At 35.7% G+C, this 24,285-nt stretch overlaps 4 protein-coding genes and 1 pseudogene across 9 annotated transcripts; 3 read left to right on the forward strand and 2 right to left on the reverse strand.

Annotated features, from left to right (window-relative positions):
* The first annotated feature begins 2 nt into the window (after window positions 1–2).
* LOC106416731 lies at window positions 3–3,876 on the forward strand. Of its 3 annotated transcripts, none has more exons than XM_048768479.1 (9): window positions 3–250; window positions 524–687; window positions 758–959; window positions 1,237–1,498; window positions 1,572–1,698; window positions 2,524–2,639; window positions 2,877–2,937; window positions 3,014–3,197; window positions 3,324–3,876. In XM_048768479.1, exons 1-7 carry the CDS (start codon window positions 147–149, stop codon window positions 2,931–2,933), a joined length of 1,032 nt encoding a protein of 343 aa, XP_048624436.1. In that variant the 5' UTR covers window positions 3–146; the 3' UTR covers window positions 2,934–2,937; window positions 3,014–3,197; window positions 3,324–3,876. The 3 variants fall into 3 exon arrangements, with proteins under 3 accessions (XP_048624436.1, XP_048624437.1, XP_048624438.1); XM_048768481.1 differs by having other exon boundaries at window positions 132–250; window positions 490–687; XM_048768480.1 differs by lacking the exon at window positions 2,524–2,639.
* Window positions 3,877–5,173: 1,297 nt separating this feature from the next.
* Window positions 5,174–7,517, forward strand: LOC106417984 (annotated as a pseudogene).
* On the reverse strand, window positions 7,493–16,274 carry LOC106416687 (putative MO25-like protein At5g47540). Of its 4 annotated transcripts, none has more exons than XM_022710458.2 (14): window positions 16,163–16,274; window positions 15,821–16,068; window positions 15,557–15,686; window positions 9,685–10,161; window positions 9,326–9,487; window positions 9,115–9,233; window positions 8,954–9,028; window positions 8,750–8,843; window positions 8,576–8,635; window positions 8,422–8,490; window positions 8,205–8,303; window positions 8,067–8,111; window positions 7,853–7,955; window positions 7,493–7,773 (listed from the first exon to the last, which is right to left on the reverse strand). In XM_022710458.2, exons 5-14 carry the CDS (start codon window positions 9,485–9,487, stop codon window positions 7,697–7,699), a joined length of 903 nt encoding a protein of 300 aa, XP_022566179.1. In that variant the 5' UTR covers window positions 9,685–10,161; window positions 15,557–15,686; window positions 15,821–16,068; window positions 16,163–16,274; the 3' UTR covers window positions 7,493–7,696. The 4 variants fall into 4 exon arrangements, with proteins under 4 accessions (XP_022566179.1, XP_048624440.1, XP_048624439.1 ...); XM_048768483.1 differs by having other exon boundaries at window positions 9,685–9,945; window positions 10,035–10,161; window positions 15,557–16,068; XM_048768482.1 differs by having other exon boundaries at window positions 15,557–16,068.
* A 4,386-nt stretch (window positions 16,275–20,660) lies between these two features.
* Window positions 20,661–21,332, forward strand: LOC106417030. The gene has a single exon (XM_013857894.1). It carries the CDS (start codon window positions 20,661–20,663, stop codon window positions 21,330–21,332), a length of 672 nt encoding a protein of 223 aa, XP_013713348.1.
* Window positions 21,333–22,332: 1,000 nt separating this feature from the next.
* On the reverse strand, window positions 22,333–24,190 carry LOC106417991 (cysteine proteinase inhibitor 5). Its single transcript, XM_048768484.1, has one exon. The coding sequence runs from the start codon at window positions 22,766–22,768 to the stop codon at window positions 22,421–22,423; it is 348 nt and encodes a 115-aa protein (XP_048624441.1). The 5' UTR covers window positions 22,769–24,190; the 3' UTR covers window positions 22,333–22,420.
* Window positions 24,191–24,285: the final 95 nt, after the last annotated feature.

Raw genomic sequence — 24,285 nt, forward strand, 5'->3', positions numbered from 1 at the left:
CCACTCTATCTCTTTTATCATAGGTCTCACTAGGTTTTTCTTAAGAGCATCATTAACGCGGGGTTTTAACCCCTTCTCTTAATTTTATTGGAATTAAAAAAAATAAAAAATACCAACTACCTTAAGCGAGACGGCTTTTGTAGGACATGCGTCACTGTGTGATGAGGCTCCCTGCAGTGGCGAGAGCAGCGACAGAAATGGCTTCGGCTCTGGTTGGATTGAGATGTTTGTTCTGTTCTCTTCGTCTCCGGTAACACTCCTCTTTCTCTTATCTCTCATTTTCATTTCTAGATTTTGAGGGTTTATCGTTGTTGATAGCTTTTGTGCATTTTCTATTGGATGAATCTCTGTTAGTGAACTCCTGCTTGGTTTACAATTGAGATCCCTATATATATCGTCTGATGAATTTGATCAAGTTATTTTGTGTTGTTTCTCAATTATTCATTGCTAGTGTGATGAACTCCTTGTCTCTTGTCTTGTGATTCTTAGGTGTATTATCATGTAAAAGTTTGTATTGATGCAGAGGTTGGAGCGGATGTTTAGTCCCTTCGGAGTCATACTTTCTTGCAAAGTCGCTGAAGAGAATGGCTAGAGTAAAGGCTTCGGTTTTGTTCAGTTCGATACGGAGCAGTCTGCTGTCGCTGCTCGTCTTGCCTCCCACGGCTCTATGGTTGATGGCAAGAAACTGTATGTTAAATGCCTTTTAAGCATGGTTTCTTAGTAACTGAAGGTTGATGATGAATGTTTCTTTTTTCAGGTTTGTGGCCTAAGTTCATTAACAAGGGCGAAAGAGCAGCTATGTCTGGGAATCAAGAGTTCACAAACGTTTACGTGAAGAATCTGCTCGAGAGTGTTACAGAGGATTTTCTCCATACGATGTTTTCTCAATGTGGGACGGTCTCTAGTGTTGTGGTTATGAGGGATGGTACGCTTGAGCTAGTTCTGGATATGATGCAGAGGTAATTGTGATTTCCATGGACCTAATGGATCAAAAACTTGATATTTTTCTTCTAAATAATTCTGTAAAAGTTTCATTTGATTTCATAAATTTCTATGGATTGTGTTATTGTGGAAAGAATGATGTAGAATCGATTGATTAAAACTCTGATACTCATGACTTGAAGTGTATAACTTTTAATTAGTCTCTACAAAGATCATCAAGTGTTGACTGGCTACAACCTCTGTGTTTGGATAAAGTTTTAATACTCTTTCTACTTCTCCTTGTGGGTTGTGAAGTAAAGCAAAGATGGGGTTAGATTTTGCCAAGCTTGTGATGGTTGGTCTTGATGCTGCTGGCAAGACCACTATTTTGTACAAGCTCAAGCTCGGAGAGATTGTCACCACCATCCCCATTATTGATAAGCTGTTTTTTTCGATTTGTGAAATGAGTATATATCATAAACCAATAACTATCTATCTTCTTACAGGTTTCAATGTGGAAACTGTGGAGTACAGAAACATCAGTTTCATAGTATGGGATGTTGGGGGTCAAGACAAGGTATGATCTTCAGGTCTGAAGATTCTCTATCTGATTATTGTGTATACGTAAATCTGTTTTGTTTGTTCTTCAGATCCGTCCCTTGTGGAAGTACTACTTCCAGAACACTCAGGGTCTGATCTTTGTCGTGGACAGCAACGACAGAGATAGAGTTGTTGAGGCTAGAGATGAACTGCACAGGATGCTTAATGAGGTCACTGGTATGTTCCTTTAACTAGCCGTGAAGCCCAATTAAGAGGGGAGTGATGATGCTTGTTATACAGAACAGTGGATCATGTATGCTCCACTTGGTTTTCTAAATTCACCTTGTTAGTCAAGAACATAATCTGAAGGATTGTCTTTGCTTGTTAGAGTTTCAAATGAGTAAACATGTTTATGAAATAAATTTTATCTTTAAAACAATGTTTTATAATTTTTTTTTGTTTTTTAAGAACTCTTAATTAAGAACCTTGCATTGGAGCACACAAATGTTTGGGTTTCTTAAGTTGTCTCTTAATTCACTTAAAAGTATTAAAAAAATAAATAAGAACCCCTAAATGGGTCTTTAGGATAATCTTACAATACTAAAAGAGGAATATGAAGCCCTCTGAGCTATGCCACGTCATTAAAAATAATCAACGAATAAGAAAGCTTTTAGTGGCCACGTACGTCAGACTATTGTTTATTCGACACAAACTTTTCACGGGCCAATTATGTGGGCTGATAATATTGAGAACTGACCCATTTTTAAAAGTGAAATCTATCTTTTCGCCAGTGACTTACTACCATCGTCTCATGGTCTGCCTCCAACTCCTAGCAGTTACTATCGATTCTGATGCTCCTCAAAGAGCCATAAAGCTTATCACTTTACTGATGAAATCCAATCGGCCTAAATTTATTTCAATCTCATCATCTCCCCCTGTAAAATAAATTGATGAATGTGAACACAAAGGCCAAAATATTGGTGAATGTGAAAGTTTGATAAAGAAGATTAGTTAATTAGTTACATCTTATAGTTCTTGGCCTTCTTTTTTGATCTGCATTAGTTGGTGGAACTCTTTCGTGGAAACTCTTATGGCTTTGGGGAAGATACTGGCATTGGTGGAGTCTTTCCCTGCACAACATGATTAGCGGATCCAAGAATAGTCGTGTCGCAATCTTTGTGAGCAATTATGTATTTTTGAATCCTTCACATATTTGACATGCTTGTGTTTTGGTTTAGACTTATTCTTTTTCATGAGCCGTTCATATGAGCTTTTCACTGGGTTTGTATCTGATTGGATTCAGGCATTGTTGGGTTTGGTACTGGTCTAGCAGCGATGATGTGTTCTTGGCTACATTATATTTTTCTTACTGTTGTAAACAGAATTTGACATCTATTGGTGTTTGATTTTGACAGGAAAATCGAGAAAATGTAGAAATTCAGTTTGCAAAGTACATATATCCTGATTTTTGATCATGTAAGTGTTCCCATCTTAAAAATAAAATAATTCGATTCCAACAGTTGGGGTTTTTGATTGAGTTTGTGATTCATAGATTGCTAATGCAACAAAAGTGAGCGAGAAGTAAAAAAAGCAGGTAAAAGAACAGGGCCAATGAGAAAATGTGTCTTCATATCATCTCTCTTAGCATGTGCTTTTAGGACAATTCGTTCAACGATCTTGATAACTCTATTATCACTGAAGAAAGCTAAAGCGAGTGAAAAACTATGCATCTAAAGGTAAAATAAAACTACAATTTTATGTGTTTAATTATATCTATATATATGACAATAATCTGTATTGTAAAAATGATTTAGGGCTCAGTATGTATTCAAATATATTTTCACTGATATTCCCTACTGCAGATGAAGATGTCATCAAATTTGGTATCTCCTGCAATATCTTCAAAAGAAATGACGGCAACTGAGGCTTCCCTCCCAAAACCTCAAACTTTGCTATTGTGGCAAGTTCCTCAACTATCATGACTAGCTTGGTATAACATTTGCACGTAAGCCTTTTATACAATAATGATATGGTCATGGAACATCCTCACATGAACCCTTGACGGTTCGGTTTAGTAACGAGTTAAAAGACCAAATACTATATCAATCTCATGTGAATGCCAATTTCTTTTCTCGCAAATGCACTTAAACATGTGAATGTGAATCTTAGTTGATGTCTCAGGCATATATAATCAAGATGTCATGACCGTCAAAAATTATAGTCTATATCTTTATTAATACACATATATTTTGTCAGCCATAAAGTCTGGGTGATGCGATCATGCAAATAGTCAAAATTATCATATTTCAAAACCATGAAAGAAAAACACAGTCTAAAAGAGAGAGCACACCAACGCAGCTTGCATAATTGGAGATGATGGATACTACAAGAATAAATGCAGATCCACTAAGAGACTACAATGTCTACCCTGTTATTTTTTCATGCAATTTTAATCAAGACCAGTTAAGATAAACATAGTTTTCAACTTGAAGAGTGGTAGAGAGGTTGAAACATAATTTTCATTACGAGAAGATGAAAGCATATACCGACCGAGCTATTCACACTAACAAGAGTTTGTTTTAAAGATTTTTTTTTAGAACATAGTTTGTTTTTAAGATAATATTGCCTTTTTAGCATGCTTTTGCATACTCATTGCATAATTATATGCACTTGCAAAACATCGACAGTCCTATTTTATACTCTAAATTTTATGTAATGTTTCCAAATCTACAGAGTGATGGTCCGGTTTATATGATTTAAAGACTAATTTTTGGGTGGTGTTTAAAAAAAAAATTTGGATTAGTTTGGTTTGTATTTTATTTTTATTTATAATGTGTTTCCATAAGCTGGTTTTGAGAAAAATAGCATTTTTGTTGTTTGATATTTTTATTCAGTTTATTCTTTATCATAAAATAGTTTGGTTTTGTAAAAATAACCGATTTAAATCATCTATTTTAATCAGAAACCATGTAAAGCAATTTCATTTCTCTTAATTCCGTTGATATTTGATCGAAAAAATTTTCTTAACCTTTAGCTAAAAAATTTAGTTTTTAGTCTCCTTGATAAAATAATTTTGGTTAGTGTATCAAATCAATATTGTATAGCCGTAAATTAATTATACAAATGGAATTATTTATCATTTGAAATAAACAATGCAAAAAGCCTGTATATATGTCAGTTTGTATTTTTTTGTAGAGAGGGCAGCAATTGAAAATGTAAAATCAATAATTCTAAATACATAAAAAAAATTTAAATTAAATGTAGATTTAACAATTGTTTTATATGAAACAAAAAATTTTAGCTGAAACTTAAGAATATTGACTATTCATCACTTTCCGTTAATTTAAATAATAAATAAACAACAAAGAGTGAGAGGTTGATTAGTTGTTCTGTAGTTTTTGTTTTTGTTTTTACTTTATAAAATAAGCTGTGAATTGTTTTGCTTCAGCTTTAATTGTTTTACTATATATTTATTTACAAAGCACTAAATAAAATCTTTAGAAAAGTTGATTTTGAAAACTAATATATTATTTTATTTAAAAAAACTATATACTGTATCTTTAATTTTAAAAGCTAAAATATGATTGTTTTTAAAAAAAAAAACATTTTTTAGAAAAAAGTGGATGTTTATTCATTTCAAATTTGTTGGACAACATAATAAATTAATTTACGTATTATTACTTATATTTTTGGTAGTCAATTTTGATATAATATATATACATGCTTTTATAAAAAATAAACAAGCTAAAATTAATTAAAAATTATAAGAAGAAATTTACCCGGGCTAACCCTAGTCATGCTCTAAAGTCTCTTACATTTTAAATGAGTTCGTAGAGGTTGTTCTTTTTTCTTTTTTTCCTCTTTTTGTAGAGGTTGTTCTTCCATTGCTTTTTTTTTTCTTTTTTTTGCAAAACTGTAAATATCATAAAATGAAATATTTAGGTTACATTAGCCTAGTAATTATGTGTTTCTTTACCAAAAATAAAATAAAAAACAAGGAGAATACTTTGAATGTGATCCAATGCAAAAAGAGTCACAGGATCTATAAAGTCATGAGGGAATTGAAATTCCTTCTATCCTTTCGTGCAGTGATGGTGTTGCAGATGTCCCTGTCTATAGTCTTGAAGGTTGTCTGCAATGTTGCAAAGCCTCTGTGGTGCACTGCCTCGTTGCGTTGTCTCCAAACGTTGTATATGAGTGAGTGAGTAGCGCTACCTTTCTGAGAGTTGATGGCGCCTTTTTGCTGTCCAATGTAATCAACGAAATTTCAAACTCATAAAGCTTATTAGACGATATATATATTTAAAAAAAAATTGGTTTCTGTACGAAGACTGAAGACCCAATAGTTCATGCATGCATATAGTATATTTTTCACTTTTATACTAATTTGCTATATCTAGATTTCTTGGTCTTTACGCAGGAGTTAAGGAAGAGAACATTACACGTCAACCCTTTCTCGGAAATAAAACACTTCACTTATAATGTTTTTAGAATCTTTAAGTTGGTACTAGTTCAACATTGCAATCGATTGATGAACAATAAAATAAAAATTAGATATCAAACTTATTAAGAAAGGAAAGAAACAGGACAAGTTCTTTCTCAAAAAAAAAAAAAGAAACAGGACAAGTGTGATTGTGTGACCGTGAAGAAAATTAGAGATTCTTAAGTAGACAGGTTAACTAACAAACCTAACCCTACTTGTCCCACTTTCTTTTCATACTTAAACTCCTCCTCCTCCTCCTTTCTTCTCCTTAATTCATACTCATTCTCAACTCAAGAGTTTTCCTAATATCCATGGCCAAATCTTCAAATCTCCTCCTCTATCTCTCTGTTTTCATCTTTATCATCACTAAACTCGCCTTGGCTCAGACATGTTCCAACTACAAATTCTCCAGCGAAAATCTCTTTGAGTCATGTAACGACCTCCATGTTCTTGATTCCTTCATCCACTACACTTACAACTCTTCTTCCGGCAATCTCCAAGTAGCTTATCGCCACACAGATCTCACCTCCAAGAAATGGGTGGCATGGGCAGTGAACCCCACTTCCACAGGCATGGTCGGAGCTCAAGCCATTGTAGCTTATCCACAACCAGATGGCAGTGTTAGGGCTTACACTTCACCCGTCAGCAGCTACCAGACGAGTCTCCAAGAAGGTGACCTGAGTTTCAACGTCTCTGAGTTATCTGCTACTTATCAAAACAACGAGATGATCATCTTCGCAACTCTGAGTCTTCCTGTTTCCAATGGCGGGAACATTAACACTGTGTGGCAAGATGGCTCTCTCTCCGGGACCAGTCTTCTGTCTCATCCAACTTCTGGCAAAAATATCCGCTCTGTTTCCACTCTGAATCTCCTCTCCGCTGCATCAGGATGTGGAGGAGCAGGAGCAGGAGCAGGAGCAGGAGACTCCAAGCTTGGGCTACAGGTCTCAAGCTGGGCGGGGAATCAGCCGGGATTCAGTTTAGCGCTCACCGTGCTATCGGTATCGCTATCTTCTGCCTTGCAACAGTTCAATTAGGTTTTAAACGTAACAGTGAGTGCTTAACTTCTCATCAAAATGTTTGCATAACAGAGTTGCTTGTGGTACACGTTAGGTGTTTGCTTTGTTTCTAAGACCTAAACCAGAGCACAAGTACAGAGTTTACGGGAACATCTACCACCACACCATCGGCTATACCGTGATCATTCTTGCAGTGGTGAACGTTTTCAAAGGGTTAGACATCTTGAGCCCTGAGAAGCAGTGGAGAAACGCTTACACCGCTATCGTCAGAACGCTGGGCTTAGTTTCTGCCATGCTCGAAGCCTTTACTTGATAAGACGTCTCAGCTTGGAAACAATGGTCCGTCTCAATAGGGCATAGAGATGGTTGGTAGTAGAGGTTAGAGAGTGAAATTTTGGTTATTTATCGGTTTTGTTGGTTAATTTCTACATGTATTCGTAAATTAAATTAATACATTTGATGTTTGAAAGTTGTTGGAAGGCGAGTCTCTTGATGCTCACTTACACCTTCATGATGTGTACATGTGAACTTATAAACAAAGCCATTTTATTTCATCAACAGTGAAAAGTGTACAAGTGATTACACAAATCAAATAAATATCTTGTCTGTATGTGTGTGTGTGTGTAAGAGAAAGTGAAAGAGATTGGTTTACCTAAAAGAACAAACTTCGAACCTCCAAAAATGTCTTTGGAATGTTTAAAAAGGAAAGGAAGAACGATATCTGTTGGTTGGTTCATGCAAGAACTAGCGGCTCAAGGGATGAAATTTCTCTCAAGACCTGACTTTTGTCTGCTTCAAACCTCTCATCCTCTGCAAACAAAACAAGATGGCCCAAACAAAGCGTTAGTAAGGAGGAAAAGGATCAAAAACAAAACCGGACTTTTAATACCTTTGTCTGGTCTCAAATCAGCCAACAATCTAAGAAGCTTGCTTCTGTTAGTCACCAGAATGTTGACTATCTCTGCAGGCTTGTTTTGGTTCGCCACAAACAGCTGCGCAACAATGATGATAATCTCAGAGTACAATCAGTTGGACCGACATTTAAACAATCATCATTGCTGACGATCATTACGTTTAACTTCTTTAAGATACAAGAATCATACCTTGAAAACGTGGAATGCTTCTATCTGGATGCTCTTGCTAGACTCCTGTACGTAATTCAAAGGGAATGAGTTTATTTCCCAAACTATTATCATCAAGGTCAAAAGATTTGAAGAGGGCATTAGGGTAAAGTGTCATACTATCAGAAGATTCATGAGAATCATTAAGTAATCCATTGAGCTCACATATTTCGTCATCACAGCTGAATTTGATCGATCCAGTAATATATCACCCAATAACTGTTTAACATTTACAAAAAAAAAAAAAAAAAAAAACACTACATACATCAGACTGACCACCCACTAATATTTCATTGTTTCAATGTTTTAGAGACTCTCGTATAGATTACCCTATTACCTTAATAGCTTGCCGTCTGGTTACATAATTAACTGATTTAAGAAGCTTTGAGTTGTAGTCCGCGAAGAACTGCCAAACCCAAAAACGTTTGAGAAAACTATACTCAGAATTCATCTTCAGGGCATGAATCAAAACGTTGTTAGAAAAAGCTTACCCATTCTTCATTATTGGTGAGAAAGTCGGCAACGGTAGACTTATGCCTAGTAAGCAGCTCCTGTTAAAAAAAAACATATTACAGTGGGAGTTACTATTATCATTGCATGTTGGACACTTGATAGTGGCAGCAGGAAAAAGATACAAGCGAAAATGTTAATATATTTTTAAGAACCTTAAAAGTAGCAGCTGCATCGGCAGCAATGTCAAAGTTAGCAAGCTGTATGTAATCAAAGAACTTCTTCACGTGCTCAGACTCCAAAACATATCTGAATCCAAAGGAGGAAATAATGTTAGTGAAGAGACTAACATCTCTGAAGAGATAATAATCACATCACAAGTTGTGGAAACTGGAGAGAAAGGAGTGATTTTGACTCACTTGGCAACAATCTGATGGCGGATGCACTCCCTAAACATAGCACCATAATGTAAAGCCATGTCTAAGTTCTCACAGCTGCCACAAAACATGGAAAACTATATAAAAAAAAAAAAGATTCTCTTAATTTGGAAAACTATTAAACCGGTTACAGTAACACTCACCCTTGTATCAAAACATCCATGAGATCAACGTTGGCTTCAAGATAATCAGAAGCAATCAACTTAAAATTGACTTGCTGCCTCTGTAGATTTGCAACAACTTGCGTAGCATCTTTCCTAGTCTAATACAAATAAAAAAAAAAAAAGACGAGATTTTTTTCTTAATCAAAATCTCAAAGTTCATATGGGAAAAAAAAAGGAATTGTTAGTTTACCTCCAAGTTGAGAATAGGGAGACAGGTAATGAAGAGGCGTAGAGTATCCTCTCTAAAGAACTCTTGAGTCAGCTGTGCACAAGCTTCAGCAACAGGCTCGGCCTCGCTGTTTCCATAGAGAATGAACTTCATATCACGGATGTTCCGGCTTAGCTCCGCCATCTACAAATCAAATTATTACCTTTCTTTAAAACTAACTATCATCATCATCGACCAACCTGAGATCTTATAAGGCTTTTTAAATGATTACTATATAGTAATTTATGTTTTAAGAAGCTAAATTGTTTTATACATATATTAACCACTACAATTTTGGGAGCCAATAAACAAGATGAATCGATAGAGAGAGAGAGAGAGACCTTTTCATGGCGTTTGGAATCAGGCAAAGAGGAGGAGTTGGAGCGATCGGCGTAGAGAAGGAGATCGCGCGTCTGTCGGACGAGGTCAACGGGAGTACGTGGCTTTGACTTGAAAAGCCCCGGAGGATCTCCGGCGGCGTAGCCAGAAGAGGTTAGGCTTCCGCTTAGGTGCTGAGACGGGAGCCTCCTCGCCGCCGTGGCTGAGGAGGCATCTCGTCCAGCACCTCCTCTCGTTGACACGCACGACCCTATCCTCCTTCCCTTTTTTCAAAAAGATTTTAGTCAAAATTCACACAGAATTTTTTTTAAAAATGAAGGTCTCTTTTTTATATCTTGATTTGCGCGTTCACCTATATCTCCTCCTGTCTCACCATGTTTGTCTTCTCTCACTTCCTCTGTTTTTAGCGTTATTTGCTACGTTGCAGGAAAGAGATAAAGCTATTTATCTATCTCATGCTCCCTTCCTTCCTGTGCTCTCTGGTTTAAAAATAATATAAAATAAAATACTGATTGTGAATTTACTATTGAAGAAAATGTCCAAATGATGACATTTTACCGATTCTCTTAATCAAACCAATGTTTTAATTAGTCTTACGACCTATTGGTCTTATTAATTGTTTTAGAAGGTTTAACTGAGACGGGGTTACCCGAAATCATAATCAACAATCAATATTTCTAAAAATAAACTAGATCTCGATCCGCGCAGTAGCAACCGCGTGAATTTTTGTTTTTCTTTATTTTTATATAAACATTTTGTTTTCAATTCTAAATTGATATATATATTATAATATATACGTGTATATCAATTTTTAAAACATAATAAGTTTATGGTATATTTTTTCCATTGAATAGATTATTTCAAATTTTCACATGTATTTGTATCTTCTTATATATATATATATTCTTCAGATTATTATTTCATTATTAAAATCGTAACTATATATATAAAGATTAGTAAAATATTGTTTTATTGTCATATTCAAAGATATTATAACATTTCACAAATTTAGAAAGTTTTTAAAAAATAAAACTTTTCGCTTCATAGATTTATATTATCATTAAATAATTAAACATTTAGTTTTTGGTTAACTTTTAAAATAAACTATATAGTTTAAAATTTATTTTCATTGGTTTAAGGTAGTAAAGATTAATCATTGTTAGATAATATGATTTTTTGTTATTTGAAAAAATCTTTATAATTTTAAAAGTTAACATCGACAAATATTTAAATAATTAACATATGAAGATATAGTATTACAAAATTAAATTATATCATTTTAATTTATATTATCTATAAATCCAATGGATCGTCTATTGTTTAAATTCAATTATTGATAGCTCAATACAAATTTATGGTAGACCCATAATTTAAATGATAAGATAAGAGATTAAATGTAACATGATCTTCTAGAAATAGTTCCATTAGGTCTATTTTTTAAAAAAAATCACACATGAAGCAAGGTTGTGAATTATGTTTTAATATATAAGATAAGGAAATTTAATGGAATAAACCTTCAGCTATTTGTTCATCCATATTTGAACCTTTGAGTATTTTTGTAATGGAATAAATCCTTAAGTAAATATATATATTTATATATATATATTATAATAGTTGAGTTTTTGCTCACTCCTCAGCGCGCCACGTCAGTATTTTGTGGATCTCATTTTTAAAAAGTGTGAAAAAGTGTCAAGCCCATGGCTCGAACCCAGGTTATTGAGATATAAACACCAACATTTATACCACTAAGCTAAATAATACTTTGTACATTGATGGGTTAATCTAATATATATTTATGAAGGTCGGCAGCCTTTACTTCTTCGGCTTCTTCCGAGGGTCGGACCTACAAGTGTCTTATGGGTTTCATTTTTAAATGGGATTCATCACGTTATATGAAAAAGGTTCAAGTTTGCAACAATTATAGTTTTCTCATATTGTAAACTGTTGTCGTTTAACATGAGTTTGGCTTTTTTTCATCATTGTCTCAAACAAGTCTAAGTTACAGAGTTGCGTCATGTGTCTGTTCGTAATCTATTTTTTCACCGGTGAACTCTTCATGTCCCCATCTTAAATCGCTTGATCATAAATGTTCCTGATTTGTAGCCCCTCTGTAAACCCTATATATATATATATATGATTCTCATCTTTGATGAATCAAATTTGCATCTCCACAAAACTCATTGATTCCTCTTAGTTTTAACCATCTTCTCGAAAATGTTTCTATCTGCCTCTCCAGTTCCTCAAACCGGCGTCCCAGCGTCCGTCACTCAACCTTCGAGTTTCTCCGTCTTGGTCGTAGTAGTCAGAGCATAGCCTCCGGCTTCCACCGCTTATGGGATTTCCTGAATTTCAATAAAGACAAGGAGTTTGAGAATCACGGTTCTCTTCCTTGATGAAAAGGTAAGTTAATCTTCGATCTATCACACTTATTTAACATAATTTTTTTAATTGATTTCCTGATTCTTTGTTAAATAATATTATTTGCAGATTCCATGATTCATGGGTATACTCCCGTCGGACGTGCTAATCATTACATGTCATCTTTGAAAGCAGATTCCATTGTGAAAGTCGATCTTTTTAAGGTTGCTAGGTACTCAAGCATGTACAAGATAACTGATCATTCATTCCTCATTCGTTTCATCTCACTAACCATTATTGATGAAGTCATCACAGGTGCTCCTGAGATCAATCTCCAGTCAAGATTATGTTCGACAATCTCCAAGTTATTGCGAACACAAACCTAGAACTCCCAGGTATATTATCATATTGCATCTGAGTTTATATTATGTTTCGATATCATATCTGATATTTAAACTCGCAGATGTGGTTAGACAAATCTGTTTTGTCCAGGGCTCTGACCTCACCAAAGAAACAACTCGAATCGTTATCCGTCTTCTCATTGATCTGTAAGAAACAATCAACACATAATTTCCATTATATTACTGTCTATATTGTTCTAACATCAATAATCAAAAACATTTCCTACTCAAGATTTGTGGTCGTCTATTTATCCCCCTTACTTATCAATCTAATTTTACACAAATCTTTATTTTACACCTTAAAAGAAACCACAATAACCCAAACAATCAAAACACCAAAAACTAGAATCCCAAAAAAGACGAATCATTAATGATCACCTCTCTTTTTGTCTAATCTTACAAATAAACTTCAAAACAAATATACCAAAACAATCAACTCAACTAAAACTCAACGACACATACATTAAGCCAGCTAAACAAAGACAAACTATACGGTCAGCTATTTAACAATTTACAAACTTACTTTCGCAGATGTTTACGAAGACGACAAACAAGATCAGTGAAACTACCTAAACAAAAAAGCAGAGCAACTTACAAACTCTGATAAAAACAACTAACAATGATTTTTGTTTACATATTACCCATCAAATAAAAGAGAAACAAACACATCCACACCAGGAGATACAAGAGACAATCCCAACAAACACAAAAGCGGCAACAACATCTTCACCTGTTCACTCCTCTTATCTTATATATGAAACTAGCTTATATGCTTAATGTCAACAAGACAATGCTATTGTCTTCTTATGAGAAATACATATATTCGTTTAAAACTCATTAATGCCCAAATACTAATTGTCACTCATTTTATAGTTATTTCTACAAGTCTTCATGTATTTGTTTTAAATGTCGGGTAAAAGCAACAAGTTTAAAAATAAAAAAAACATATAACCAAGATAATAAGAATTAAAAAAATATTACTTAATACACACAACTTACACAACTAAACTGGAGAAAAAAATATCGAGAAATAAAAGGTACTCACAACAACTTTAATATAATCTATGTAATCTCAACAGTATAAGTAACAAATTAAAAAGACAAACAAACAATAAGTCTCAGTGATACATCAAGCAACACCACGAACTATATCAATCACATTAGTAACACAGTTTAGTCTTTCATGAGTGGAGAACAATACATATACAGTTCATCATCACAACTCTAACCCTATAACAATAAAAAAACTTGAAAAACAATGATCAACCCAAAACGCAAAATTCACAGCTACAATAATCCTAACAAATATTGAGATGAAACAAAAACTTTGTCCACGATTCCGCGTTTGCACACTGGCAATTCCCTAGTCTGTTAGAAAAGTTAACTCTCTCCGTCTATACAACGTTTATAACCTATCATTTTTTCTTCTTTATACAATTTAAATGTAATAAAATAATAATATATTAAAAAGGAAAAAAATGCATCTACGGAACAATATACCGGCAAGAATTTTATTAAAAACTACAAGATATTTGTTTTCCCTTATAATTTTAATTTCTCATAAAAATATTTTAAAATAATTGAAATTACAATGTTTATAACAAATTAGGAGTTCAATCTGAAATAAACCAAAAATAAAACATCAAAATTATAATAGGTTGTCTTGTCAATAACAAAAATAAAATTATACAAATCACATCATCTAATGAAAAATAATTCCACGGTAGCAGAGTAAGACAATACGTTAACCAAGTGGTTTTGATCTAGTGGTGAAGAAGTTTCAGCCGGAGCTTCTGTCTTGGGTTCGATTCCCCTTAGTCATTCATTGACAAGAAAACATGGATTTCTATGGCCCTTTTGGTGATTAGTTCTTGGACCTAGAATGCATTTGAGATCACACCAAAGTTATAAAAAAAAAAAGACAATACGTTAACGAAAAACCTAAAAAAATGAAAACCTACTTTTTGGTTTGGAATACAACACAGATTTTAATAATATAAATTTAAAAAATTTAAGAAAAAAATAAATAAAAATTATTAATAGTTTGTCCGGTGGTTTAATCAAGAGCGGAATTTGTAGGGTTTAAAGATTCTTTACGGATTTTATCAAAATTTTAAATAATAAATATTTTTAAAAATTTAAACTGGATTACTTATCGGATAAATGATGAATTTGCCAAGTCAAGTACCTAGCAACCAGACTACGTGTGCTTTAAATAAAAACTTAAGACAATACGTTAACCAAGTGGTTTTGATCTAGTGGTAAAGGAGTTTCAGCCGGAGCTTCTGTCTTGGGTTCGATTCCCCTTAGTCATTCATTGACAAGAAAACATGGATTTCTATGGCCATTTTGGTGATTAGTTCTTGGACCTATAATGCATTTGAGATCACACCAAAGTTATATAAAAAAAAGACAATACGTTAACGAAAAACCTAAAAAAATGAAAACCTACTTTTTGGTTTGGAATACAACACAGATTTTAATAATATAAATTTAAAAAATTTAAGAAAAAAATAAATAAAAATTATTACTAGTTTGTCCAGTGGTTTAATCAAGAGCGGAATTTGCAGGGTTTAAAGATTCTTTACGGATTTTATCAAAATTTTAAATAATAAATATTTTTAAAAACCTAAACTGGATTACTTATCGGATAAATGATGAATTTGCCAAGTCAAGTATCTAGCAACCAGACTACGTGTGCTTTAAATAAAAACTTATTGTTTATGTGCTAAGCCTCGTCGTTTTTTTCTATTCAAATGGTAAAAGGCAAAAAAAAATTGTTTGGGTTTAAACATCTGGTTAAATGTTTTTTTTTTATAAAGCTGGCAAAATTTCTCTCTCGTTTAGAATCACGAGAATTGGGCAAGTGGCTGGGAACCTTTTCCCCTTTGTATCCTATCCGTTCGTTTTTCAGATAATATCTTTGAGTTTCAATCTCAGACGTTTAATCTAGGGTTCTTATCAAAAAAAAAGAAATTTTTAGAAAATCAGTGCGTGAGATCTTCAATTGTGATATCTTCGTTGTGAGTTAAGAAAGGAAGTGGGGTAACAAGTGGTGGTGTTATTGGTTGGAATCTATTGGAATTATGGCAGAGAATCTAGATAGAGCACTTACAGAGATGTCACTGGAGGAAGATGAAAAGCCGTATGTTCTCCCAGATAGACCGGAGTATTATTCTACGGAGAGAAACTCCTTGAGTCTAACTGGAAGATTGTTGAATCCGCAGTGTCAGAAGATGACTGATCTAATTTTGGATATGCCAAGAAAATGACAGTTATATGATAGAGTCAGAGGTGTAGCTCTATCCAAAGATAGATTTCAGTTCATCTTCAAATATGAAAGGGATCTGTTGGATGTGTTACATCGTGGACCTCATACCAGTAATATGTGGTCTATAGCGCTTGAGAGATGGGTGGAGAGGCCACCGGCAGACTACCTGAAGTTTCTTCATGTATGGGTGCAGATGAGAAATATTCCAGTGAATCACTACACTCCGGAAGCCATACACGACTTAGGCAAATTCGCTGGTGAGGTGGTGGAAGTCCCTTTCGACCCGGAGAAGGCTCAGACAAAGGATTATGTGCGGGTGCTAGTGAAGTTTGATGTCTCAAGGCCGTTGAGAAGAGCTAAGAAAGTGACGATTACGGGAGGCGAAGAAGTTAATATTCTGTATGATTACGAAAGGCTACAAAAGAGATGTTATACGTGTCAAAGACTTACACATGAACAGGAGGTGTGTCCTTTTGGTAGTCTGTCGAATCTCAAGGGTGTTGGAATAGATTGTCAAGCGTTGGGGAATAGTAAACTTAAGGTGGATCCATCAATGGATATCAATGATCCCTTATTCGGCTTAGTGCCTTATAAACTCATGGATATTGATAATCTTTCCGGAAAACCTAAGAGAGAAAAAGACAAAAATAGCACTAAATCAAGTTTATGTTCCCAAACTAGCACTCAAGGTCAAAAGTCACAAAAATAACACTTAATGTTTTATCAAAAGTCACAAACTTAGGGTTTAGAGTTAAAGGGTGGGGTTTAGGATTTAGGGTTTAGGGTTTATGGTTTAGGGTTTAGAGTTTAGGGTTTAGGGTTTAGATTTTAGGGTTTAGGGTTTAGAGTTTAGGGTTTAGGGTTTATGGTTTAGGGTTTAGGGTTTAGAGTTTAGGGTTTAGGGTTTAGAGTTGAGAAATGAGGTTTTGGGGATAAGATTTCAAATTTTGAAAAATAAAAAAAATTAAAATTTTCAAAGGATAAACTTAGAAAGGTGCTATTTTGGTCATTTTAGTTTTTGAGTGCTATTTTTGTGATATAAACTTAGAAATGTGCTATTTTGGAGATTTGCCCAACCTAAGATTGCTGAAGAAGTATTGGATAAAATGAGGATCTACATCAAATCAGCTGATGGGCCAGAGAAAATGGCGAGGGAAGAACGAGTTTAGAAGTCTCTTAAGGAGTTGGAAGATGATTCCTTGGGTCAGAAATTTGTTTTGAGATTAGAGGCTCCTCAATTGTATCAAACTTTCTCGATAAAGGAAAGGGAGTGGTCTTTGATTTCAATGCCAAAGATGATCGAATCCAACCCTCAGAAAAGCTTATGGCTAGTGCTTTTAAGGCGGGAACGAGGGTGCTTAATTCAGGCAAAGTTCTCAGTCAGATGGAGAGCAAAGAGGTGTCTGCGGAGTCTGTTCAGTCAGTTTTTATTCAGGAGGGTTCAACGGGTTATAGCATTGGTTTCAATGAAAATAGTGCTTCCGGGACCACCATGAAGAAGACAAACAAAAGGAGGTGCCCGAGCACTTTTACTAGAAAAGCTAATGGGAAAGGAATTGCGAAAGGATCGACCAAACCGGGGAAAAAAGTGGGAGAAGGGATGATTAATGAAACAAAGAGGAAGGCAGATGATGATGTCGAGCCATCTCAAAGCTCTGCAAGGTTTAAGAAACCATTGGTGGTCCCAATTGAGGGACCGCCCAATATCTGAATGGCTATCTGGAATTGCCAGGGATTGGGCCGTGCACAAGATCTGGTGATTCCGAGGTTGCGGGAGATGAGAAAAGAGCATTTCCCGGATATTTTATTTCTGATGGAAACTAAGCAAGGCAGAGATGAGTTGGTGGACCTGCAGGAATGGTTAGGATATGATAGGATAATGACAGTGAATCCGAATGGTTTCAGTGGTGGTTTGGCTCTTTTGTGGAAAAGTAGTGTAAATATTTTCTTTAAGTATGTGGATAAACACTTGGTAGATTTCGGTGTACAGATGGGGAATGAATCATTTTTTGTTTCTTGTATCTATGGGGAGCCAATCAAGAAAAACAGACCGAAGTTATGGGAGAAACTTTCTCGGATTGGAGCTCATAGAAATGAAGTGTGGTGCATGTTAGGAGACTTCAACGACATAAGGAACAATGATGAAAAAATTGGAGGGCCGAGACGTAGTGAGAAATCTTTTCAACCCTTCAACGACATGATCTCTGTGTGTGAAATGGTGGAACTTCAATCATCAGGAAACAACCTAACTTGGGGAGGTTTGAGATGGCTGAAGTGGATTCAAAGTAGATTGGATAGATGCTTTGGAAACAAGAAATGGATGAATCTCTTTCCAGCATCGAATCAGATCTTCTTGGATAAAAGAGGCTCCGACCATAGGCCAGTTCTTGTTAAGCTACTCACTTCTGCTGACTCGTATAGGGGTAGCTTCAAGTTTGATGGAAGGTTTCTTAACAAACCAGGGGTGAAAGAGGAAATCAAAAAGGCCTGGCTTACAAATCATGCCTTTTTTGGTGCGACAGTTTCAGATAAATTGAAGAGTTGTCGCAAATATCTGAGTAGGTGGAAGAAGAAAGTGAATATGAACTCAAGGGATAAGATAACGCAACTTCAAATAGCGTTAGAAGCAGAACAGTCTAAAAGCTTTCCTTCTGGAGTAAGGGTTAACTTTCCTAAAGCTGAGTTGATCAATGCCTATAAAGAGGAAGAGAAGTATTGGCGTCAGAAGTGTAAAGATAAATGGACCACGAAGGGAGATCTCAACACAAGATACTATCACGCATCTGTCAAAGCCGGTAGAGCAAGAAAGAGAATTGACAAACTGTTGGATGAGAAAGGTCAGATGCAATTCTCAGAGGCAGCAAAGGCACAGGTAGCAACGGATTATTTCAATAGACTGTTCAAAGCGGAGAGTGATGGCAACTTTGATCAGCTCTTCGAAGGATATGTTGGAAAGGTTTCTGCCGCGATGAACGAAATGCTGACAAGAGAAGTTTCGAATGAAGAAGTAAGAGACGCGGTTTTTGCGATTAACCCAGTCAGTGCACCAGGACCCGATGGTATGTCGGGCTTATTCTTTCAGAAGTATTGGCCTATCATTGGCAATCAAGTCACAGAAGAAGTGATGAATTTCTTTGTGCATGGAACCTTCCCAAGAGAATGGAACTATACACATTTTTGCTTGTTGCCTAAGGTGATAGATCCGGTCCTCATGTCTGATCTGCGTCCCATCAGTCTCTGCTCTGTCCTTTACAAAATCATATCAAAGATTATTGTGGGAAGGATGAAGCCACTACTCCCTGATCTAGTCTCCCCAACTCAATTGGCGTTCGTGGAAGAGAGGTTGATTACATATAACATCTTGATTGCTCACGAGATGGTACACGCATTGAGGACGAATGAGAAGATTGCTTCGCAATTTATGGCCATAAAATCAGACATGTCTAGGGCTTACGACAGAGTAGAATGAAGTTACTTGCGAGCTCTCCTCAGGGCAATGGGATTTGTGGAGTCTTGGGTTGATAGAGTGATATTCTGCGTTTCCTCGGTGACCTTCTCGACGCTGATCAATAACCATGCGTTTGGGTGTATCAGACCAGAAAGAGGGCTTAGGCAAGGCGATCCTTTGTCACCGTTTCTCTTCATTCTATGTACGGAAGGTTTGATTCATATGATGGAGATGGCGGTGAGGGACGAGAAGATCCATGGTATCAGATTTACAGATGAAGGGCCAATGATTCATCACTTGCTCTTTACAGATGATAGCCTGCTGATTTGCAGAGCGGAGGTTGTACAAGCTGAAGAGCTGATGAGAATTCTAAAGGTATATGAAAGAGCTACAGGTCAGCAAGTTAGCATTGCTAAATCGGCTATCACCTTTGGAGCTAAAGTTCCGGAAAGCATAAAAGAAACCATAAGAGGAGTCACTGGTATCCAGAAGGAAGGAGGGTCAGGGTCCTATTTGGGGTTACCGGAATGTTTCAGTGGATCAAAGACTGAGATGCTGGCGTATATATATGATAGACTCAAGGATCGTCTATCGGGGTGGTTCATCAAACAGTTATCTTTGGGTGGTAAGGAGATCTTGATCAAGGCAGTGGCAATGGCGATGCCTATCTATGCGATGTCGTGTTTCAAATTGACCAAGACTTTGTGTGAGAACCTGACTAAAGCGATGGCTGATTTTTGGTGGAATGCGCTTGAGCATAAGAGGAAGATGCATTGGCTAAGTTGGTCGAAATTATCTCTTGCAAAAGATCAAGGAGGATTGGTGTTTAAGGATCTTCAAAGCTTCAATCAAGCTCTATTGGCAAAGAAAGCGTGGCGTATTCTTAATGATCCAGATTCTTTGCTTGCGAGAGTCTTCAAGAGCCGATATTTTCCAAACAAGCAGTTCTTAGATGCGAAAAATGGCTCTCAGCCGTCTTATGCATGGCGCAGCATTCAGTTTGGGAAAGAATTATTGGTTATGGGTCTGAAGAAAAAGATTGGAAATGGTAAGTCTGTGGCTGTGTGGGTTGATGCTTGGATTGAAGGTGATGTGCTAAGGAGACAGTTAATGAAGAACATATTTGTAGATCTTCTTTTGAGTGTTGATAAGCTAATCGATCAAGATAACAGATGTTGGAATCTTAATACTCTACATGATCTGTTCTATGAGGAAGATGTAACTAGAATCTTAGCAATGAAGCCGGTCTTTGAAGTGGATGATTACTAGGTTTGGCAACACAACAAGCATGGTGGTTACTCGGTCAAGTCTGGTTATTGGTTGAAAAATAGAGTGACAAAGAGTGAGGAGATAAAGGAAGCTGAAGCCTTACCTTCATTGAATGGATTGAAAGCGGCAGCGTGAAAACTTAAGGCTCCTCCCAAGATAAAAAATTTCTTTTGGCGTGCTCTGAGTAATGCGATTTCTGCAGGGGAGATATTGGTTAAGAGAGGAATTAAAATGGATCCCTGTTGTCAGGCTTGTGGATTCCAAGTTGAGTCGATAAACCACATTCTATTCACCTGTCCCATTGCTCGTCAGGTATGGGCTCTTGCGAATGTACCGGTTCCAGAACAGGGATTTGACTGGATCTCCCATTATTCCAACTTTCACTACCTCTTCTCCTTAGAGTCCAACAAGACGATGCCTCAAAGGGTGATTAATGTTATGCCTTGGTTGATTTGGTTCCTTTGGAAAAATAGGAACAATCTTTTGTTTGAAGGTAAACAATCCAATTTGATGGAGATGATTGGAAAAACTTTTGAGGAATCTGAGTTATGGAGTTTAGCTCAGATGCATGAACAGAGGTTAGAAGAGGCTCAAAGGAAGGAAGCATTGGAAGCGCAGAAAAAGTGGTCTCCTCCTCCCAGAGGTTGGGTGAAGTGCAATATTGGAGTAGGTTGGTCAAATCGTAACCAGGTGGGAGGTGAGGCTTGGGTGATAAGAGATCATAAAGGTAAAGTATTATTACACAGCAAAAGAGCCTTTTATTTGATAAAGAATCTACATGAGGCCAAATTGAAAGCGCTTGTATGGGCCATTGAGAGTATAGCTGATCACCACTTTGATCGAGTGATAATTGCTATAGACGATGGCGATCTAAGTCAGATGATCTTAAGACCGAAGGCTTAGCCAAATTTCAAAGGAAAAATTGGGTTGATTATGGAAAGGTTGGTTAGAATAGAATGGTGGAGATTGGTGAAAGAATTCAGGGATAACAACAGAGGTGTTTTCCTCATTGCTCAAAGTGTAGTTAAAGGAGGATGTCTCAGTTCATATGTAGCAACTGGAGGTCCAAGATGGCTACATGAGTTCTTCGAGAGTGAGAAAAAGTTTTCCTCTGGTTAGTTCTCTGCAGTAGGTTTTTGGGAATTTTTTGGTTGGTTTGGGTGTTTGTGCTTATAAGGCTTTCGACTTAATGAAGGAGTTGTTGTTATAGGTTTCGGTGTTTTGTGTGGTGTCTAAAAATCTGTCCCTGATGTAATACTTTTGGAACTCTTCTGGTTCATGAATATAATTTAACAGATGACAAAAAAAAAAACATCTGGTTAAATCAGTGGGTCGATTTTTCTAACAGATTTTACTTAAGAATTTATTTCATTATAAAAATACTTAGGGTTTAAATATGGATGTATCAATAGTTGAAAGTTTATTCCATTATAGTCCCAAATAAAAACAAAGAGAATGGGTTACCTAAAATTGAATGGTTTATTACGAATCAACTTTCGATTCATAAAAATGATGTATTGAAAAATGTGAAACTGTTATGTTAAAGAAAAAAATGTGAAACTGTTTTTTTTTTTTGACAACAGTGAAACTGTTAGTTGAATAAATTTACTGGTCACGTTTAATGAGCTATATGGTGGACCAAAGACAAATGACATGTTCGCTTTACATTTTCCCTCACATGTTTGTTATCTCGTATTTTTTTACCAAAAAAAGAGGTTTATTAATGCATTAATTAAATAACTAAATTTAGTGATCTAATCTAGGAAATTAGTCGGCAAAGTTAGCGGATGTATCACCACTTGTTCAATCAGTTATACTATCATTTCTTCATGTGCATCAGACATTAGGACTCTTTCTTCACCCCCAACAACATGAAACATTAAAACCGGACAACACATAAAACTGACATTCACTTCTTTTTTGTTTATTCAATCTTTTTTGTTTGCTGTTTCATGAGATCGATTACATGGAAAACAAAGAGGACATGACCATCAAACGACGGGCTTGAAGGATGTGAGATTCATTGATTTTAACCATTGTTTCTCCCATACAATCGCCTCATAGTTCTTGCTCGCACCTGGGCCGGCTACACCGTCATTAACCGCCACAATAAGCCGGTAATTAGTGCCAGCGACTACCTTAGACTCACCGCTAACAACCACAACGAATTTAAGTTCCGACTTACTTTCCATGTCGTACTCGGAAACAGCAAATTTGCCTACCTCTACGACGTGAGGATCCTTAACGTTGCTGATGGGACTCCATCTACCAGCAGGCAACATCGCAGATGCGTGGAAAGAGAGGAGAAGGAGAAGAAGAAAGATTGCTCTGCTATTCATTCTTGCTGTGAAACTGTTTGTTTTTTTCTCTAATAATGGCAGAGGTCTCTAGTGTTCTTATATAGTAGAAGCTTGCCACATGACGTGGAGAACTTGTAAATTTTTTTGCCTTGATACATGGCACAAGTGAAGTAAGATATTGGAATGTTTATTAACATTTATGAAAATGTATTAAATAGGCACATTTTAAGGATTTTGACAAGTTCCACCATTTTATAAATATTAATCTAATCATTTTAATCAATACACAACTATATAGCACAATGATAAATAATGAAAATAAATGAGTGTAACGGACAAAAAGTAGAAAACCAAAGACGTACTGATACAAACGTTTTCTTTTCCCTTTCTCGAGTTTGAGAAAACCCGAAACAGTTTAATACACGCTGGACAATATGAACAATGTGGTATGAGCATGATATGGTCAAATAGTATAGCTGGATAGATTGACAATAATACCGTGTGAGACACTCATAAATATAAAACTATTTTATTGGTTTTATAATTTAAAGACCATGCTAAATTTTTATATTTGTTTTTGAAATACCAACTTAAAAATTCATGAGTAAATATAAGTGTTTAATTCGATAAAAATGTGTGAGCTATATAGATTTTCTTCTGTTAGAGAAGATCATTTGGATTTAGTAAAAATGTGCGAGCTATATAGATTTTCTTTTGTTAGAACCCACATCATATCATAGTATATGGTTCAGTTACACCGAATAAACCAAAATTAGTATACAATAGTATAGTTACTAAATGATAACCCGCACGCGGGGAAGTGAATTTTTTATACTAATGTTTGTTCATCAAATGATTTTAACATTTTGCAACATTACAATTTTTATTGATTGTAAAATGGCGAATAAAAATATTGGTCTCTTAAATGTATCATCGTTGTTGAAGAGTTAACGTATTACAACTCATTTTAATTTTTTTAAGACTTTATATGCACAAAAGGTTATTAAGTTTTGCGGCTGACACAAATCACCAAAACCAGATAGACAACATCGATTATAAAATGACGAAAGCGGATTAGATTTTCTACACTCGATTTCTTATTATTGACTCTCTGATAGAGAAGCGAAAGCTAAGAGAACAAGGATTCGACAAGAACTCGATGAGAACTCGCAGAATCGAAGGAAACTTGTTATAGTTGATACTCTTAACGCAAACAAGGGGAACTTTGAAGATGATGATACTCTCGACAAGATCAAAGAAGGCTAGAGTACTCCTCTAAGTGCTTTGATAAGCTCTGATTGCAATTGCAAAATATATATTATAAAACGTGTATCTTTACAAAGAAGAAAGCTCAATATATAAACTACGTAACTAGATACTAATCTCAAAAGGATTGATAATTATCCAATCATAAATAAAATAAAGAAAAGGAAAACAAAGCTCTTAAGTCGGCTAAGGCCTTAGCGACACGTACGGCCCAAGCATCCAATGATCCGCTACATCAGGTTCTCCCCGGGGATGAAGGATTCGTCCACGAATCTGCAGGCTCGTTATCA

The sequence above is a fragment of the Brassica napus genome, chromosome C9 (assembly GCF_020379485.1).
Source record: "Brassica napus cultivar Da-Ae chromosome C9, Da-Ae, whole genome shotgun sequence".
In the NCBI taxonomy this organism is placed as follows: Eukaryota; Viridiplantae; Streptophyta; class Magnoliopsida; order Brassicales; family Brassicaceae; genus Brassica; species Brassica napus.

Coding starts and splice junctions, on each gene's coding strand:
- LOC106416731 (XM_048768479.1), top strand. CDS start 147: ATGCGTCACTGTGTGATGAGGCTCCCTGCAGTGGCGAGAGCAGCGACA. Junction 1,499..1,571: donor ATGTTGGGGGTCAAGACAAG/GTATGATCTTCA, acceptor TTTGTTCTTCAG/ATCCGTCCCTTGTGGAAGTA. Junction 2,640..2,876: donor ATAGTCGTGTCGCAATCTTT/GTGAGCAATTAT, acceptor TGATTTTGACAG/GAAAATCGAGAAAATGTAGA.
- LOC106416687 (XM_022710458.2), bottom strand. CDS start 9,487: ATGGCGGAGCTAAGCCGGAACATCCGTGATATGAAGTTCATTCTCTAT. Junction 8,844..8,953: donor CGCCATCAGATTGTTGCCAA/GTGAGTCAAAAT, acceptor CTTTGGATTCAG/ATATGTTTTGGAGTCTGAGC. Junction 8,636..8,749: donor ATGCAGCTGCTACTTTTAAG/GTTCTTAAAAAT, acceptor TTTTTTTAACAG/GAGCTGCTTACTAGGCATAA.
- LOC106417030 (XM_013857894.1), top strand. CDS start 20,661: ATGGATCCCTGTTGTCAGGCTTGTGGATTCCAAGTTGAGTCGATAAAC.
- LOC106417991 (XM_048768484.1), bottom strand. CDS start 22,768: ATGAATAGCAGAGCAATCTTTCTTCTTCTCCTTCTCCTCTCTTTCCAC.